The following is a 19644-nucleotide window of genomic DNA, read 5'->3' on the forward strand; positions in this document are numbered from 1 at the left end:
ATACACCAAAACAATTCTGGTCTTGTAGCTTGCAGTAATAATTGCAAAGCCCAGGCAAATATCAGTATCCAGAGAAACCATACATTTTTCTTGTGGTTGTAGCTGGTCAAAGCTGTCTCTCCATCCTAATATTACAGATAAATACTGCTTCTCCCCTTCTGAAACAAACCACCGTTTTTTTTGTTTTTTTTTTTTCAAAATCAAATCTGTTGCTCTTTCTGCAGCCTGAAAATATTTCTGTACTTTGAAGGAAACTACTTGTTTTAAATTGTAGGTGCCACGTAAAAGAGAAATACTTACCTTGAGCAAGAAACAAAAGGCAGACTCTGTGACTCAGTGTATCCCTACTCCAGATGTGAATGAAGGGTGAGAAGTCCTGGAAAGCTACCAGATCTGCCCATCTGTGCGTTCTTTTCCCACGGGGGAATCACCAGCTGTCACCAAGCTGATATGTTTTGCAACTGCTAGTTTAGAAGGAGTATTGGACCATATCAGATATGGGGTTGGATTCTGGGGGGTCCTGCCCCCACCGCCAAATGGGGTAGATAAGAGTAACCCACAAAATGGGTTGATCAGTTCTGAAGTCTATATAGAACCTGCCTTCAAGTCAGGACTTTTACAGATGAGCTCTGGGGAGCTTGTGGTGGCTTAGGCCATTACGGCTTCTGCTTGTTTTGTCTGTGTGTGTGCCAGAGGTGAACTGGGAGTCAGATGGGAACACGCGCCTGAGTCTCCCATGTACCAGAGCAGCCTGGCCTATTAGCTTAAACCCAGATGGAAGTGACTCTCCTCTAGTGCTCTGGATTGTGAACTTTGTAGACTCTAGCCTGAGCATGTTTTTGTTTCTTGCTGCCTCAGCTTAATGAGAAGGCATATCTGGCAAAGAGTGAGGCAGAAGATAGGATGGTGCTTACTGTACTCCTTCATGCATGGGAGTCAGTCCTTGGGCAGATACAATTTGTTTCACTCTTAGAGCTGCGCTTTTATTAACGTATAAACATTAGTTAAATGTTCATTTATAAGACTGGAGAAGGCTATTTTATATGTGCAAATATAGATACCTATCAAAAATGACAAAATAATGTACTGATGTTACCACTGTAAACTTTTTTGAATAAGAGTCTTGCACAGTTAGAGTTGAACTTACTATATATTAAGATATTAAATTTAAAGACTTTTTTTATATACGCTTGTGTTCCTTTCCAGTGTGTAAGATGGAATGAGAATATGTGTAAGCATGATGTAGCTTGAACATGAAGCATGTCGCTGAATGCTAGTGTTTCCTTGAGAAATCAGCCAACTGAGGTAAAGATTAGATATCTAGCAAAAAAGGAAAAAAGACCTTGGGGTCCCTTTTTCTGGGGTATTTTGAAATAATGGATAGCTTATTTATATTTGTTACTCAATTAGATCCTGAATTTCTTTTCCATTTCTTAAGATGTCATGAGGCAAAGACACAGCAAGGAAATTAGGGACTAGTTTTAAAAGAAGCTGAATTTTTTGCCTTCTAGAGCAAGTTATGAAGGGAAAGCTTACAGGGAAGGCCTTCTTGAGACTAAGCTAGTTTAAAAGATGCTTTGTAGTTCTATTTTATTACCAGTCTCCATTATGTGGAGAATCTATAAGCTGTATCTTGTTCTGTTTATCTAGTTCTTCCCCAAGTCCCTCTAGCAAGTCCTCAAGTCCCTCTAGCAAGAAAAAAAAGTGCTTGTATCCTTGTTTTACAGCAGGTGAATGGGGGCAGATTGAGGCAATGGATTTTCATGGGTTGTCTGTGGCAAAGCAGAATAATGAGCCTAGGTATCCTGTTCACTGGACACTGAGTGACTGCTTCATTAAGAAAGGACTTTGAACAAACGACATTTTTGGTTATTGATATACTAAATGTTGGTATATCTTGACAGCAGTTTTCACTAAGTCTTCCCAATACCCAATTTTAAATAATAATTAATCTGGTTTTACATGTAAAACTTTCTAATCTGGTAATAGCAATTTCTTCCATAAAAAGAATTTCTGTATTTTGGAAAGATGAAACTGTTTTTTTTTTTTCCTCCTTCTACATGTGGTGATCAGCAGCTCACTGTGTTAAAAAAAAAAAAATATGTTAACTAACAATATCAGAAACATGTGATTAACAGTTTGCATTAGTATAAAAAAATCTTATTTTCTTCCAAAAAAGTCGTTTCAGTCATGCTTTCCATTTTCTAATGCTTAGTTTTCTTTTCAAGAGTCATTTTCATAGTGGTATAACCACTAAAATAAGTGGAGATGGGAATTATTTATACATGTGTCTGTTTAACTAGGTGGTTGGGTTTTTAGATGATTAGCAGCTATAGACTGGTACTTGCATTTTTACTGGAGCAGTTGTACAGAATAATTAGCATTTATTTTTGAAGGCAGATGCCTTTCTGAGTAAGGAAAACTTTGATTTGGCTGACCTTTGTGGGGAAAGCATATTTATACAATATTTAGACATTATTTATATATACATTTATACTTGGAACTGCAGGTTTCATTAAATTGAACTTGCCTTCCTCTGGGCTATGCCTCTATCATAATGACCCTTTTCAAAATACAGTTTTGTGATTTTAAAACTCTGCAAGGCTTTGTAAATTCCCATTTCATTAACTGCTAAGAAATCTTATTGAAAAGAATCTTCGGATAAAGTTGTATTAGATATCTTTTCCCTCTCTCGTTTTTTCTGGATGTAAGCATACACACACAGACACATGTATTACCATTTTTTTGCTCTAAGTTTTATTACAATTATATTTGAAATATTGTCTTTTGCTGTTACTATAACTTGATTTACTTTTTTCTTAGTCAAATGATGTACAAACAGTAATAAAAATTAATTAATTGTGATCAATATGAAACATAAATAAAATGTACTTAAGGTCAAGACTGATAAGAAAAAGCAACATCTTCTCTAAGCTTGCAATAGTGCTAAAGAAAATAGCTTATTCATTATTCTGAAAAATAATGTCCCAATTTCTAAATTTTTTAGCTGCTCAGTATGCCAACCTCCCTGTGGTGGCAGATTTTTCTTGCAGTTGAGAAGTTCTCAGGCACTTGAACATTCAATGCATTAAAAAAAAAAATTAAAAATTCTCCTCTTCAAAATGTCTGCTGCCTCCAAACATGTACTTGTTAGTCTTAGTAGACATTTGCTCTAGTAACTTCATTGCATTTCTGTTTTCTACTGTTTGGAGGTCAGCAACCCTTGTTCTCATTCCTTTTTCCCCACTTTGTGTCCATTTCCTCATGAGCTGTTTCCTGCTAATACCAAATTAATTTGTTTTGACTCTTTTTCAGCTTTCCGTGGGAATGGGCAAACAGTGACTTTCACTCTAGTACTTGTCTGATTACCTTTGGGATTAAAACTGTATATACTATATAACATAGGAACAGCTGTTCCCCTTTTAGATCTTTATATGCTGCATATTGGCTTTTTATGTCTGTCTCCCTCCATGTTTTTGGTGTGTTCTGTTGGACTGTAAGCTGTTAAATTCTGAACTCTGTTAACTATAATAGTATTTTATATGCAAAGTTACAACATGCGAGAACAAGACTTGAAATTTTCATAGCTGGAAGAATGGCCTTTTTTTTTTTTTTTTCCCAGAATGTGTTGTGCAAGGTTCAAGGAAGTTATGCTAGAATTGACAAAAGAGTATAGGAGTCCCAAAATTTCCAGTCGTACTGGTTTGATTGCTAACCATACTTTTCCCAGAGGAAGCACTGCCAGCTATGAACATGGAAATAGTAATACAGTGTGTAGTGCTTCCACTGATATTCTAGTACTATAAAGTTTGAGTCATGCCTGAAACTACTCTTCAAAATAACAAAGAGTGGGAGGGGAGATACAGCACAGTTAATGACTGAGCAGGTTCCTAAATTTATATAGATATATTTATTTATGTGAATGTAAAGCTTGCTTTTGTGTATCTTGGGTTCATTTTCCTTAAAATACACAACATTGCTGTAAAACATAGTATCCTGGTATTACCAGGTTTTAAAAATTGTTTCTCTAGCAAGAGAAGATAGGTTCTTCTCCATGTACCCCGGTCTCCCAGAAGAACCTAAGGGATGCAATGGACACCCGAACAGTATAGCAGATCTAAAAACATGTTAATTTAGTTTTGTTAGATTCCCTTTTAAACTGCCATAGCAAATCTGAATTTGTCTCCCCCTGCCCCACAAAGAAAAGCATACTTCAGCTTAAATGCTACGTTCTGTGTACTCAAATGTTTTGTATAACTTTTTTTTTATTCTTTCAGATAGGTTGGCTAGAGGAGGTGCTGCTGCAGTCTTTGAACTCATTATATGGGAGGATGCAGGTTCATATTAGAGCCAGTGGGTTTCAATTGCAATTTTAACTCTATGCTGTGGGAAAAATAAGTCAGACCTTCTTTTTGGACTGTTCCGGTACCACAGTTATGGGAACTTCACTACTTAGGTCAGTTCAACTGACAGTTCTCAGTTCAACTGCAGCCAGCTCGGTGCAGGCTACCTTGCTCAGCTTCTGCTCATGTGGTTTTACTAGCATGTAAATACAAGTCGAGTTCAGAGATTGTCCCTTGTTAAAATTCTTTAGCAAACACAAGGCAAGGGATGGTCTGAAACACTCCTGTGCAAGATGATTCAAGATGTTTCTGCTTAAGTTCAGGGGGAGTTAAATAGATAGAGTCCTTTGCTTGTAAGTTGTCCTTGAGCTTCTAAGAAGCAAATGATAGGTAGCTTTTTAATTGTGAAAAATATATGTGCCCAGATTAAGGCTGTCTGTGTATGTATATACATACTCTCTGATTTTATTTTGACAGGAATCTTTTGATCCTACTATGCAGTTACATCTTGTTCATCAAGTTCCATGTACCATTCCTCCTTACATCTCAAAAAATGGATCAAGCCTTGGAGATTTGCTAATAGGCTTCTTCAAATATTATGCCACAGAATTTGAGTAAGTAATAAGCTCATCTTAGTGTTTTAGAATAAGCAAAACTTTGATTCCCTCTATTCAATGTATGAACACTATACAACCCTTGAAGGGATAGAATAGCAGTAAAGCAGGGGTGGTAACTGACAGGGAGGAATTGGGTGGAAAGACTAAAGGACAACAGGAATGCTGATAAAGAGTGTGTGACATCTTTTGCTTAGCCAAGCATCCTATCCTGTAAAATAGCTCCCAGAAGTTAGAGAGCTTTGTCCTGTAAAAATAGCAGGATTTTGCTATATTACACTACTCTAAAACTGCCTATCTATGTGCAAGAAAAATCTATTCTTAGTTGTAGTTCAACATATTGATTGTGATATTAATTATTTGGACCTTAATAGCTACACTTGTCTTCTGTCACCCTGAGTCAATGGGCGTAACTGACCAGATGGCTCCTTACTTTCACTGTAATATACATCAATATAGGCCACACCTAGTGAAGAATTCTCCCATATATAGTTGGTTCACTAACCTTGTTGGTTTGCTAGAATCTGAATTTAATTTGGGCATTTGGACTTCCTTGTGGAAGAGAAGGAGAAGCTGACGTTGTGAGGGCATCCAAGAAAGCTGTAGATTACAAACATTTTGCCAAGTTATCACTTGAGAAAAGTGCTTGTCAGTATAAAATATGAAATGGTTGTACTTCCATAAGCCTAAATATCTTCTAAAAAACTTGTTTCTGAGGCAGATGGTTCATATTGTCACCAAAACCAGGAATCAATCTCCTTAATACCTCTGTAGCATTAAGAAGCAGGCGTTCTTTATTGCAGTGTTGGATGCACAGAGGATCCTTCCACTTAGCATGTATGCCGTTCTAAAAATCCAGACGGAATATATTCAGTAGTTTCATACATAATCATCAACAGTGCTTGGAATATTGATATGTAGTCATTAGTTCTCCTAGAAATTATTATAATATTCCCCAACCACTTGCTCATGCTCAGTCTTTTGCGTCGAGTGTCATCTGGTGATCCCAGGGGTCATCAGAGCGCCCCCTCCTTGAATCTGCTCATTGAACCTTCCTTAAAATCTCCATATATGGTCTTGAGAACAGGTCACAGTGTTCCTTGATCTTCTTTATTTACAAGGTACTGGCTCAGGGCCTATTTTACACTTCATCCTCCAGGCCTAACTTTGTTCTACCATCCCTCTTAATCACCTGAGCTATGTTAGACTAACTTTTAACAAACAGAATAATAAATTTTCCTGACAATCCTAAAACTACTAGTTGTCTCTCACGATTAATAGATTACGTATGAAGTCTAGCATATGTGACTGCAGTTACATAGATAGCAAAACCTGCCTAATTTTTCTGCAATTTTCAAAAATAATATTATTCTAAAATTTTATTGCTCCATCACTTTATGTCATATAACAATATATGTTGCTGTCCTTTGTGTGTGCATCATTAACAATTTTCTGGAAGGAGAACACGATGTATAAGTGCTGGATATTCATATCAATTTTTGAAGTGCTCGTAATTTTCTTCAATGTAAGAAATGAACAATCAGGAAGTCCTTATAAGAAAACATTGCTGGGGTGTGTACCACATGTGGAATACGTAAGCTAAATCTGTATGACCTGTAGCAACTAATTAAGTAATTGTACTTTATGCACGCTTAAGCCTGATTCTGAGAGATTTTTGAATCATAGAATTGTACAATAGTTTGGGTTGGAAGGGACCTTTAAAGGTCATCTAGTTCAACCCCCCTGCAAGGAGAAGGGACATTTTCAACCAAATCAGTTTGCTTAGAGCCCCATCCAACCTGGCCTATTTTCAGAGAAAGTATTTTCCTTCAGTCTCTGCAGACAAGGGAATGGTCTCTTGTCCTAAAAGTTTCTTCTGAGTACCTGTCTTTTCAGCTGGCAAGGTGCTGTTTGCGAAACAGGTAAATTAGACGACCTTGCTGGAAGATATCCTTAAGTTCCCAATTTATGTGGGACACTATATGCATCCTTTACTACTTGTCTGTGTAACGAGCTGTTAATCTTCTCATATATGAAAGTAAATATCTTTTCCACTAAGGAATAAGTTTCTGTTTTACCTGTGCAGACTAGGAGAGAAGATCTGCTCCAAATGCAAGAAAAATACCTAATGTGACTTTTCTGGTTTGGGTGCTTGTGAACACAGTTGTTGTGGTTTAGCCCCACTTGGGACCAGACTATGCAGTCTCTCTCTTACTTCTCCCGCCCTCCAAGGAAACAGGGAGAGATATTAGAAGAAAAAGGCTTGAGGTTTGAGATAAGGACAGGGAGAAATCCTTAAAGTTACGATTACAGGCAAAACACATTCAACTTGGGGAAACCTATTTGTTTTTTTTCTTGAAATCAAAGCAGGATAATGAGAGAGAGAACAAAGTAACATGCCCCACCCCTCCCTCTTCCTGGGCTTAACTTCATTTCAATTATCTCTACCTCCTTTCCCACCCCCCCCCCGACCCCCTCCCCGAGCGGCACAAGAGGGAAGAGGGAAGTGGTCAGCTCATCACTTGTCGCTTTACACTGCTCCTTCCTCCTCAAGGGAAGAACTCCTCACATTCCTCCCCTGCTCCAGCGTGGGGTCCCTCCCATGGGTTACAGTCCTTCGTGAAACTGCTCCAGCATGGGTTGTTTTTCCCACGGGGTGCAGCCCCTCAGGAATGGCTGCCCCAGTACAGGTCCTCCCCGGGCCTCAGCCTCCTTCAGGCATCCGCCTGCCCTGGTGTGGGGTCCTCCCTGGGCTGCAGGGGGATCTCTGCTCCTCCGTGGGCGTCCATGGGCTGCAGGGGCACAGCCGGCCTCACCATGGGCTGCACCACAGGCTGCAGGGGAATCTCTGCCAGAAGCAGCATTACTGCTCCCTCTCCTTTTTCACTGACCTTGGTGTCTGCAGCCGTTCCTCTCACAGGAATATTAAATTAAATATTCTTGCAGTTTGTACCTGTCTTAAGTGTATTTGTGCAAGTGGCTTTGGCTTACAAGAATGCTCTGGAAAAGATAAGCTTTTAAATCTATTTCTAGGATATTCATACACACTTAGACCTGGATATGCCTGGTGTTTTTCTTTCAAATTTTTACCTTCTGTATGAGGAGCATATACCTAATGTGGGCAGTGACACCAAAATAACTGATAATTGAAACAGCTTTTCATGTTTAAATGACTGTTGTTAACTTGTGGATTGAAAGTGTCTATGCAGAGAATATTTGCTTTATATTGGCAGTAATGAAATCAGTGCAAGCTAAAAAGGTTAAAACTGATACACAAATAATTTGCTATTGGTAATTCATTCCTAATTCAAGCTGATTTTGGTATAACTAGTATTTTACTCCTGAATGTATTTAATATTTATTGCTGTAACAAGCATTTTTTCCAGTGTTTGCTTTCCCTTTAAAGCATATACTAGTGTTTTTATATACAGAAATTTTGAGATTATATTTCAGATACTGTGACTGTTAAGTAAGGTCACATTTAAATGGCCTGTACTGCACCAGTGAACTTTCACTAATCAACTGTAATGTGTTTGAAAAGATTACTAAAGAGAATACTACTTAAATTTTCATAGAGGTGACTTTTGTAGATTCCTGTCTATGGAGCAGGACACAACCCTACAAGGTGTGATATACAGTATCCGTTTTGCAGTTGAGAACAATCAGATCATGTGTGAAGATCATCATTTTGGACAGAATGAGTCACTGATGCCACCTCCCTGGAATGCATAACTGATCAACTGTTTTACATATATTGGTCAGAAAGATGAAGGGAAAATGGAAATAGTTGTTTTAAACTTCCCCCTCAGTCTAGCAAAGGCCAGTAGATATTTCAGTTGGAATCTATGTTTTATTTTACTTGATGTAATAATAATATTATATTTAAGAGCAGAATGGGCACAAAGAAAGAAACAGGAGCAGCACAAAGGAAGAAACAGGAACATTGCATTCTGTGCAGCCATGAATAAGTTTATCTGTTTGTGCTGTGTTTGTTTTTCCCCTATGCTTTTAGTTTGCCTTTTTTTTAATTAGATGATAAGCTCTTTCAGCAAATTGCTGATTACCATGTATTTATACAGTGCACATTCCATAGTCCTACTCTGGGATCTTCGGACTCCATAAGAAGTCATTTTTATCCCCCTTCTTAAGTTAACAGAAATGTGATTTGGAAATTGCTGTATATGTTGGACTTACACACTACATATGGCAAAGCTTGATTTGCCAACGTGGTTGTATAAATAGCTTGCCATAAAAGTTCAAGTCTGCATAATGTTTGGCATGATACAACTGGCTAAAAGTATGCTTATAACTACATTTTAACTTTAAGTATTTCAAACTATCAAGGGTCCACTGATCACACAGTGAATGTGACCAAGTAAAAAATGTATGGAGGTGTCCTCAAAAGAAAGTATTTGAAAACTGGTCCATGTTTCCCAGGCCCCCTGGAGAGGGTGTCTGATTTCATTTCTGCAGCTGTGAGTGAAGGCAGCAGGTTTTCACTTGGCTGTCTCTTTATAAAGCGAGACCTTGAAGCAAGGCCTTGCTCCCCTGATATTACTGCTAGAGAACGTAGAGATTGTCCTTTGGGACTGTACTTCTCTTAAATGTATTGTTTCAAGTTACATAGGAGTTGTTTAAGACTACTCACTGATTAAGTTGTATTTGGTGGGCATGATAAAAGATTGTTTACATTATTGTGACAACATATAAAATACAGTTGCTCACAGCTCTCTTAAGGGTAGAATTGGTCAGGTAATAAAGGGATCATTTTTTAATAGTATATTAAATTAAATATGCTTGCAATTTGTACCCGTCTTAAGTGTATTTGTGCAAGTGGCTTTGGCTTACAAGAATGCTCTGGAAAAGATAAGCTTTTAAATCTATTTCTAGGATATTCATACACACTTAGACCTGGATATGCCTGGTGTTTTTCTTTCAAATTTTTACCTTCTGTATGAGGAGCATATACCTAATGTGGGCAGTGACACCAAAATAACTGATAATTGAAACAGCTTTTCATGTTTAAATGACTGTTGTTAACTTGTGGATTGAAAGTGTCTACGCAGAGAATATTTGCTTTATATTGGCAATAATGAAATCAGTGCAAGCTAAAAAGGTTAAAACTGATACACAAATAATTTGCTATTGGTAATTCATTCCTAATTCAAGCTGATTTTGGTACCAAGACAGGGGTAGTGAAGGTTTAATGAGACTATTAGATGAAGTAGTTGTTTTCAAGTTTAAATAAAAAGCTGTTTAAATAGCTAGAAATGTCACTTTTTTCTGTTGCTTTTTGCTAAGCCATTGTATTATAAATGCACTTCTTTCTTTCTTGATGAGGAATTCAAGTCAAGTATAACCTAGAGGAAAAGAAGTTAAGAGAAGAATTACATGTTTGAAGTGAAACAATACTGCCTGGTTTAACCAAACAGAGATTACCTACTTTGTTGTGTGACTTCCCCGCCCCCCACAGCCCCCCACCCCACGCATCACAGTATCTCTATTTCTTGCAAATTGTTCTACTATAGGAATTAAGGAAAGGGCGAGTTGATGGGCTAGAGTGAAAGCTTTAGTTTGCATTGAATGCTGGAAATGATTATCACCCGTACTAATTTTCTTAAGAATATATCAAGGAAAATCTAAATATACGCAGCAGTGGGTGAACAAGTAATCTGAGGTATCCTAAACTATGCTTCATATACTGTGTCCTGCACCTTTTTGAAATAGGCTGCTCTTCCTCTTAAATAGAATAATAATGTCATGTGTTCACTTGGTTCACTTTCATAAGTGATTTTAATCATGAGTTGCATCCAAGATAATTTGTAGAATTACTGGCACAGATTTTTAGCTGGTATAAACTGTCTCATCACCACTGACTTAATGGAGTTATGACAGCTGATCTGTGGCATAGGAGCACAAACTTCCAAATTTAACTGATGAATTATAGACTGTATTTTGATTTACTGTTGATATTTACAGATTCACTGCAGGTGGCTGACGCACCCAGCAAATCTCCTCTCTCTTTACATTATATCAAAAGATTGATTCAGTTGGGAGATCATGTCAGGTGTACACAACACCAGTACAGCTAGCAGCACACTACCCAGCTATTTCTAGGCCCTATTTAGTCAGCACATATGGTGGCACATTGTTGGTGATCTGGGCATTTCACTGGTATGATAGTTTCATGGTTTAGTGAAGAGCAGCTGAAAACTAACTGTGTGGCTGAGAACATAAAACTGCAAGTGGTTGCTTTGGCTTCCATTACGTTTGGCATATTGTTGTGCCAAGCGTCATAAAGATCATAAAGATGCTTAGCACATCATAAAGATTGCCCTGTAAACTGCCTGCCGTTCCTGTTTCCTGCCGATCATTTCCTATGGTTTTGCTGTTGTAAAATTGCATGTAGAAAGCTGTAGAGTATCTTCAAACATGTGTGTGTTTTTGCTCTGTTGTTACACTTGTAGGAGATCTAAAATTCAGTATATACAAAGCATTAGTGCTGTCTAATAATAGATTTCTTGCACTAGGAATGCTGGTCTGTAAGCAAACTATCTTTATGTATCTTTATTTTGTTTTTAATGGAATGCAGTATGTGACTTCATCTGCTTTTAAATTCCTTACATTCCTTTTCTCCCTGCAGAAAATTGTGAAAGATAGATTTGAGGCTATAATTTCTTTTGAACTTGGATATAAATGTAGATGTCCAGATTCAAGTTGACGTTGTTTTTTGAAAAAAAATTACTCTGTGAATATATGTTACACATGGACACCTGTGGTGTTCTGTTTTGCAGATGTTTTCATAAATAAGCTTCTGTTAGTGGAAAATTTTTCTTGTTTCCTACCCATCATTCCTTACTCTTATATAATGAATTATGAAGATTAGACTGTTACGTTGAATTAGTCATTATTATAAATGACTGTGTTGTCCAGGCTTGTGACATAGCAATTTGATGATTTTTAATGTAAACCTGATATTACTAATTTAGAATAAAGAGTTAAAAGTTCTGCAAATTGTTTTCCTTTTCCCTAGCTGGAGCCATCACATGATTTCAGTCCGTGAGGCCAAAGCTATTCCAAGACCTGATGGTATCGAATGGAGAAACAAATTTATTTGTGTAGAAGGTAAAATGTAAAGCTGCACTATCATTTTTAACTGTTAAGACACTAAATACATAAGTCTGTCAATTAGTCTTTATCTTGGCTGTGTTTTAATGATACACATATGTAATACATTTATGGAGAAAATGAAGTTCAACCAATGTAAATCGTTTTGGAAAGAGTCCCACTAAAAACATTTGAGAAGGAAGCTTTAAGTTCTATAGTGTTTAAAAATAGTTCTCCTGACCTTTTCTTCAAGAGCACTCATTGCCCTGTTACTTTTGGAACAAGGATTAGGACTTTGACGAGGAGTGGCCTTTATGACGGTAGTGTGTGTTTTCCTGCTCTGCAAAAATTGTCGCCAGTTTTGCCAAGATTGAGCTTCTGCAAAAACACAGCAGGCACATATTCAGATTCCTCTCTAAGAATATTCTTTGTTCTAGAAATGCTCTGGCATCCCGATTCCTAGCAGGGACTAGGTTATGCATATGTTGATCCCCTTGTGGCTACTGTTTTTGGCTGGGTTGTGAATACAGTTTCTGCAGAGAGTGTGATGTCCTCCAGAACTGTTACTCCAGTAAACCCAGACTACCTTCTGGAGTTGCAGGTCTCAGCCTTCTTAGTGCAGGCTCAACTGGGCAGTAGTACTATACAGGGAATCTGTTTAATGTGCTCTTGATATCTTTCAACCGCTGTGGGGAATCTACATGGAGAAGGTAAACAGTCAGCATGCACAAGAGATAAAGCTTGGACCAGAGAAAGAGAAGATAATATACCAAGAGAAGGACTGAGATGTTAAGAGAATGAAAAGAGAAGCAGGGAAGGGACTGAGAAGTGCTGTGTAACTGGAAACATGTAACACAGAGATAAGAAAAGGGAGTGAGAATCGGAATGCAGCAGGTAAAGGGGAATCGGTTTGACAAGGGACCATGGAGAAGGAACCAAGGTGGAAGGGGAGCAGAATTAGAAGTAGGTGCTTTATGACACTGGGATGAAGAGGGAAGGTTTGAAATCAGAGAGGTGGCCTGAGCCCCAGCTGTAAATAAATGGTAGCAATTAGAATCAGGATATCAAGGGTTGAAGCTCATGGTAAAAGAGGAATAGAACTTGGACAGGAGCCAAATGGTATGGAAATTGCTATTAAGAGACTGGGAAAATTTTGCTGGGGGAGAAGAGTGATAATACAGAAGTCCTGTGGTGGCTGGACAGACATGGCTCTAGATTGCTGGAAGTGGGAGTCCACCCATGTGTATTTGTGCTGCTCTGTGCAGAGAACAATTACCTGCTGGTGAAGTTAGTTATTCTGCGGCCCAGAGCTCACCAACTTGGTTGTAATCATATGTACGGCAGTGTGAAGCCACATGATTGGATTCCGGTTCTTTATCTGACTTCTGGGGGAAAAGAATCAGCTACCAGTCATAGGGGAAAAAATACACTGAAAGATGACAGCACACTTAACTCTGCAGTCTCAGAGTTGAGGAATGTGAGAATAAGAGTATCTGCACAGCTGAAATGGTTCTGGATAGCGTAGTGCAGGCATTGCCAAGGCTCTGGTCTGAATGTGGGAGGTGGGAATGCTGGGCAGCTGTATCTGCTGCTGTCACATGCTGCTGATCTGCTCTGTTGCAGGGAGACTGTGTGTTTCAAGCTCTCAAGTTTTTATGACATGACAAAGTGGTGGAATAATTAGGTTTTCTTTCTGCCAGGTTGGAAAATAGAATGTCAGGATACAAAATAAACATTTTAGAATTTGAATTAAATGGGCTTGATTAGATACGGCTTTTCCTTAAGAGTGCATTTTGCATTTAAACTATTAAAAAAGCAAAATTATCTATAGGTGGCACATCTGATTCCTTTCTGTTACAATGCACTTCAAGATTTTATTAAGAATGGGTTTTAGCCTCACATACAAAGTTTTTACTTATAAATTAGAAGGGGAAAACTAAATTTCCTCTTTCAACTCAAAAGTAGACTTCATATTTATAACAGCTGTTAAACTGAACTAGTTTAAGAAAGTACATAGATAAACTTCTGTGTACTTTGAGAAGAAGCTTTAAAATCTAGCTAAACATGTCAACATATTCTGGTTTCGAAGTCTTCATCAGATTTTCCAGTTAGCAGACTAAAATTTCAGTAATTGGTATTATTGCATGTATTTTTTAGAATATTTTAAATATTTTAAAATCTATGCCTGCAAGTTGCCATAATTCTGCATGTAGCACTGTATTTAGGCTTGCTGAAATAAAAAATTGTGTTCTGTTTTAATTTTTATTGGCCTTAAGACTGATTATTACTTATATTTCTGCTGTTAGAGAAACAGATATAGTAGAGATGCTCTTTTCAGACAGTTTAAAATCTGGCAGGTTATTACTATTATGGGGATACAGAGAACAATGCTTTTAGCTCATGTTTGTCAACATTCGCTGTCAGAAGCTCTAAATTGCTAGCAACTATTCTGTTTTCAGTTTAAATCTTATCTATATTAGGTAATATAATACACTCTCCTGTTGAAAAAGACACAGTTTGGAAAAGCTAGAAACACGGCAGTTTTGTGAGACAATTAAATTAATAGTCATTTAGGGAAATGGGATCACAAGCTGTCTGAGCTGGTTTGTGCCTGTACTTTTAATTCTTTCAGATCCACGTGTTATAAATAATTTGAAAAACAATTCCTCAGGGCTTGGTTTGCAGCAGTTCTGAAGTCTTATGGTTTCTTGTATTTTCATTTGGAAAGATGATCCCCTTTAGGCTTTCCCTCAAGCATCAAGTGTTGAAGCTGTATTACTTTTTTTCTTTTAACACTCTAATCTCTGTGTGAACAAAATAACTTATGATGGACTCTCACTGTCTTAATGGTTAGAAAATGTAGTGGTGTAAATAGTAGATGATTGCAAAATTATCCTGGGTGCGCTCCAGGGAATAAGTTTGTCTTTTGACAGTCAGTAAATATGCAGGAAGAATAAAGGGGAAGACATGAGTCAGCTTTTGTGACTAGAGTACCATTTTTTCCTGCTGACAGTTTCAGAAAATTCTACAGCTTTGCTCTTTTTGCTTTAAAAAATATGTATCTCTTGATTTAACAGAAAGTACATAAAGGTCCTAGCATTAAAGAAACAGTTAACATCACTTTTAAGACACACAAAAGAAATGCTGTACTGCTTCACATGGTAAGGGACATGAAATTCTTAGTGGCAGTAGGTCACTGTGTCAAATTATGTGACTGGCTTTAGAGGACTATGTACCTTTTTTTTTTTTTTTTTTGACTAACAGTTTTTTGTTCCAATCTAAATGTATGATGCATTCTGAAGTAAAATAAACCCACCTGTAAACATCCACTGAAAATTTGATAGGTAGTTTGAAGAGAAACCTTTCAGAAACCTGCCAAATACAATGTTTATTGCATGAAACAATTTCTTTGTGAATTTAAATAGCTTGCAGAAATAAAAACTCAGTGCCATGGAGCATGTTCCAAATTTGAAGTCCCGGTCTCCATGATTGCATAACCCCTTTTAATGTCTGTTTAATACTTTATTTTACTATATGTCCCTATCTGGATAAAAGCAATTCATAACTAACTAAACAAAAAGCTAGCTGATCTAAGAAATACTTCTGTGGTTGTGTGGCCCTTGAGGACTTTCATACATTCTGCCAGTGTGAAATATATATCATGTTACTTAAGCAGTTCTCTAGTAAGGCAAAAAAGACGATAAAATCTGTTTTGTAGTGCATTGTAACGCTTAGTCTCTGCATCATTTTTTAGTATCTATTGCTTCAATTGAAGAAAAAAAAAAAAAGGTTCCAAAGTGTTAATTACATTAGCAGAAAAGGGGAAAATCTCGCATAAATTTATAGTCTCTTAGAAGGTGGAAGTCCCAGATTTGTTAAATTTTGAAAATATATTGTAGAATAGGTGTGCACTGACAAAATGTTTTTACAGCAGTTACATCTTCTATAAACAGTTATAGCAAATATTTTACTGTACTCCTTTTATTTCATTGAGATGTGAATTAGATGAATCTAAAGTGAACAGTTCCAAGAGACTCATGTGTAGTAAGTTTCAAAACATTGTAGTATTCAAAATCATATTCTGATATGTCATCACAGACTATTAAACAGTAATAAATAATTACTGATGCATAAATTCAGCACAATCATAGTGTGCTTCAATAGATACAATATCCTGACTTTATTATGGATTACATACCATTAGACTATTTAGGGTTGGGGGCTTTTTTTTTTTTTTTTTTTTTTTTTTTTTTTTTTTTTTTTTTTTTTTTTAGGTTAGTGTTATATAGAAATAAAGGTTGAGAAGCAAATTAGAATCAGCCACTCCAAACAGTCTTGGAAAGCAATGATATGTTGACTCTTCTGGGTTTTGTCTGATCACTTGTTCAGTGTAGACAGCCGAGCTCTAGGGTTTTTTTAACATTTTGAATGTTTGTGTTTGATCTTGCAGAACCCTTTGATGGAACAAACACTGCTAGAGCTGTACATGAAAAACAGAAGTTTGATATTATCAGAAGTGAATTTCTGAAGGTAAAAAGTACATTTCATTTAATTTTTCTGGTCACTTTGGTTTTCAAGGTAGTTATACAAATGCTAGTTATTGAACTTGCCTGTTTTTGATGTTGGTGTTATGAATATTTTATGCTTTGTACTATATAAATAATAGAAATGTGTATTTTTTTTAAACTGTGGAAAATTATTTAGTAAGCATATTTATTAATGTCTGCCGTTAAGCACCAGGCTTAAGTTTAAATAGGTACTTGAAATAGTAAACCCTTCGTCTTAGATTTTCTTGTGTGTGTAAAATTCTATTGATAGTTAATAGCTTTAAAATTACAATTTTATCTCCATTCGTTATTACTTCCTACATGAATTTGACTGGTAATAAGCAATGTTTTATACTTCTTCCTATCCCCTTTTTATAAATATCACCACCAACAGTTTTCTGCTCTTTTTTGACAACTGGTACTTTCTTTAGGGACACCACACTTAACAATTTTAGAACACGAGTAGTGCAAACTGGAGTTTTCACTGTTCCAGTCAGTGGAGAACTTGGTTAAACATCCTTTTTCTAAAAGTCCTTGCTACCAACTCCTTTTTATGCTTGTCTCCTATTATAGTCATTGTATTTGGAATTGCAGCTCACATTGTAGTTTTCTGAAATCTCTGACTATTCATAATGTAGGGTGTAGAACTGGCTTCCACCTTTAACCAGTTAGGCTCCCCTCTTATGCTGTTGTTGAAGGGTCCTGTTTACTCCAGTTAATCAAGTCTTTAAATATCTGAGGGCTTTGCCAGCAAAAAGGAAATCAATGCCAGATACTTGTAATGAAACAAAGGCTACAAGGTGTTGCCTTTGGCAGAAAAGGATAACTTTTTTGCTTTGTAGTTCTGTTCAGAAACGTCAATTTCATTCTATTTAACAATGTTAGCATATAAAGTACTGAACTGTTCACATACTTTTACGTAAAATACTTGATTTTGTGAATCTGCCAGAGTAGTGGTTTAAAAGGAGATTGTGCTCTCTCACTGTCCTGTGAAATCAGAATGAATTTATCTTTTCAGAATTATCAATTTAAAAATTTGTTTCAAACCAGTGTGGTTTTCTGAAAAATGTAAAAGCTGTTGTTTGATCCTAGCTGTCTGGAAGCCTATATACTAGAGTATTATGGCCCTGGACAAATTTCCTCTTTTACTGGGAACCATAAGGAATAACAGTTGCTGAAAACTACAAATAATTACTAATATCTTGCGCTTTTTTTTTTTTTTAGAGAAGCCCAAGGAATCTGTTTGTCGCATTGCACTTGAGATATTATTCTTCTTTTGGTTTCCATTACACATTGTGGTTTGAATGAATTCTAGGTAAAGACAGGATGGTCATTGCAGTTGTTTGCAGGTTCATGGCCTAACAGATATGAGAGATGTGTCCTGGAATTCACGCTAGAATAAAGAAGAAAATTCAAATAACCTATTTTAAAGACGCAATTAAGTTCTAGAAATGACAGAGTATAACATCTTACATCAGGAGCTCTGACATCTGTCAATGTGAGACAATTATTTAGCAGTCAGAATATCAGTGTAATGCTTAAATAACATTAACATCTCAGTCTCCACAAATCTACTCCCTTCTTGAAAGGCTCTACCTTCCTCAATAGTTCATTGCATTTTGTGTACTTTTTGGATTTTTTTTTCTTCCTTTAAACAAACAAACAAACAAAAATAAAACCTCAAAACCAAACCAACAACAACAAAAAAACCAAACCCAACCCAATCATCAAGCCAAAAAACAACAAAACCCCTCTGTTTTCAAGAGGGAAAAAATGTCAACCTTATTTTTGTGGATCTGTGAGGCTTACTGCTTACAATGTTATTTAAGTATTAATGGCAAAGTTATTTAGCCTTTTAAAACCTTGTACTTTTTGCCCCAGTCTTGGCAGGTATTACAAGACAAGAAAGACCTGAACTGCATACTACCTTTAAGAACAGCTATACAGAAAAGATAACCAACTACTTTTGCTTTCTTCTTGTTGGAGCCTGCTGAAATAAAGAACAGTATCAAAATCAAGAGGCAGTTATCTCATGATTTTTTTTATGATATGTTTTTCTCTGTAAACTTTTGTTAAGGAAATGTTTATAAGAAAGATTGCATATTTTATTATTGACACTTGTTAATACAGCTGTTCATTGAAATATATGTTTTCTGAAAATGCTTGTATTGTTGACTTGTAAAAGAAACTCAAACAGCAAACCACAGGAATAAATCAATTTCAAAGAAAGTATGGGGATATACTGACTTGTTTCTATAATCTATGTAATTGTTAATTCAGACACATTTAACCATGAAATAAAGACACTCAGAGCTAAATGGTGTGCAAATCTACCTATATACTTAAGGCATTGCACACAGTACCCACTTCCTGATGAACATATAGCCTGTGCTTTACATCTGCTTAATTGCAGTAAGCACTTTTGCTCAACTTGGCACTTCCCAGTTCTGTTTCCCCTTTATGTGGAACAACAGCAACAGTTTAGGAAAATTAAGCTAGATTATGGTTGATAATGTACTGGATATCAAGAATGGTAATTTAAACTGGAATTTTCAAGCAACAGTTCTACTACAAAGAAGTGGAAATAAAAAAGGACAAATCAATATTCATAAATGCTTCATATTCACACAGAGTAATGCAAGGTCATTTTTATTGCTTCCTTTTGCGTATTTGAAGTAGTAGTGATGTCTGCTTGGGGTGGGGGAGGACCAAAACACCCCACAGTCCTACCACTGCTACAATAGGCAGGGCTTCTGTTTTCATTTTGTGTAAATATTTGTAAATTGGTCAGCTACTGTAAATTGAATTTAAGTAATCTTGAAAATTTTAGCTTTAAAAAAAAAAAAGTTGTGAGCCATCTTTTAGACCTGCTGTAGCACAATTTGTGCTTCTCATATATTTGTTATTGAAGACCAATTCATTGTTAAGATTGTAGTTTTCACTGGTGTCAAATTCGTATTGTCATTTTTTTTAAGTTTAATATTTTGTATGGTGTCCAGTGGAATAAAGTTTGTATATGGAAGATACAGGTTA

At 36.5% G+C, this 19644-nt stretch overlaps 1 protein-coding gene across 7 annotated transcripts in view; it reads left to right on the forward strand.

The window, feature by feature from the left end:
• Window positions 1–19644, forward strand: part of TENT2 (terminal nucleotidyltransferase 2) — a 43366-nt gene extending 23722 nt beyond the window's left edge. For 4 of the 7 annotated variants that reach the window (XM_086770605.1, XM_086770607.1, XM_086770606.1 and 1 more), the window contains 4 exons: window positions 4821–4957; window positions 11991–12082; window positions 16515–16594; window positions 18493–19644. In XM_086770605.1, the coding sequence (XP_086626731.1) occupies window positions 4821–4957; window positions 11991–12082; window positions 16515–16594; window positions 18493–18567 (384 nt within the window). In that variant the 3' untranslated portion in view covers window positions 18568–19644. Of the gene's footprint in view, window positions 1–274; window positions 404–1206; window positions 1227–4820; window positions 4958–11990; window positions 12083–16514; window positions 16595–18492 lie in introns of those variants that run through there. The other 3 variants (XM_086770610.1, XM_086770612.1, XM_086770611.1) reach the window with 3 other exon arrangements.

The sequence above is a fragment of the Chlamydotis macqueenii genome, chromosome Z (genome assembly GCF_036417535.1).
Source record: "Chlamydotis macqueenii isolate bChlMac1 chromosome Z, bChlMac1.mat, whole genome shotgun sequence".
NCBI lineage: Eukaryota > Metazoa > Chordata > Aves > Otidiformes > Otididae > Chlamydotis > Chlamydotis macqueenii.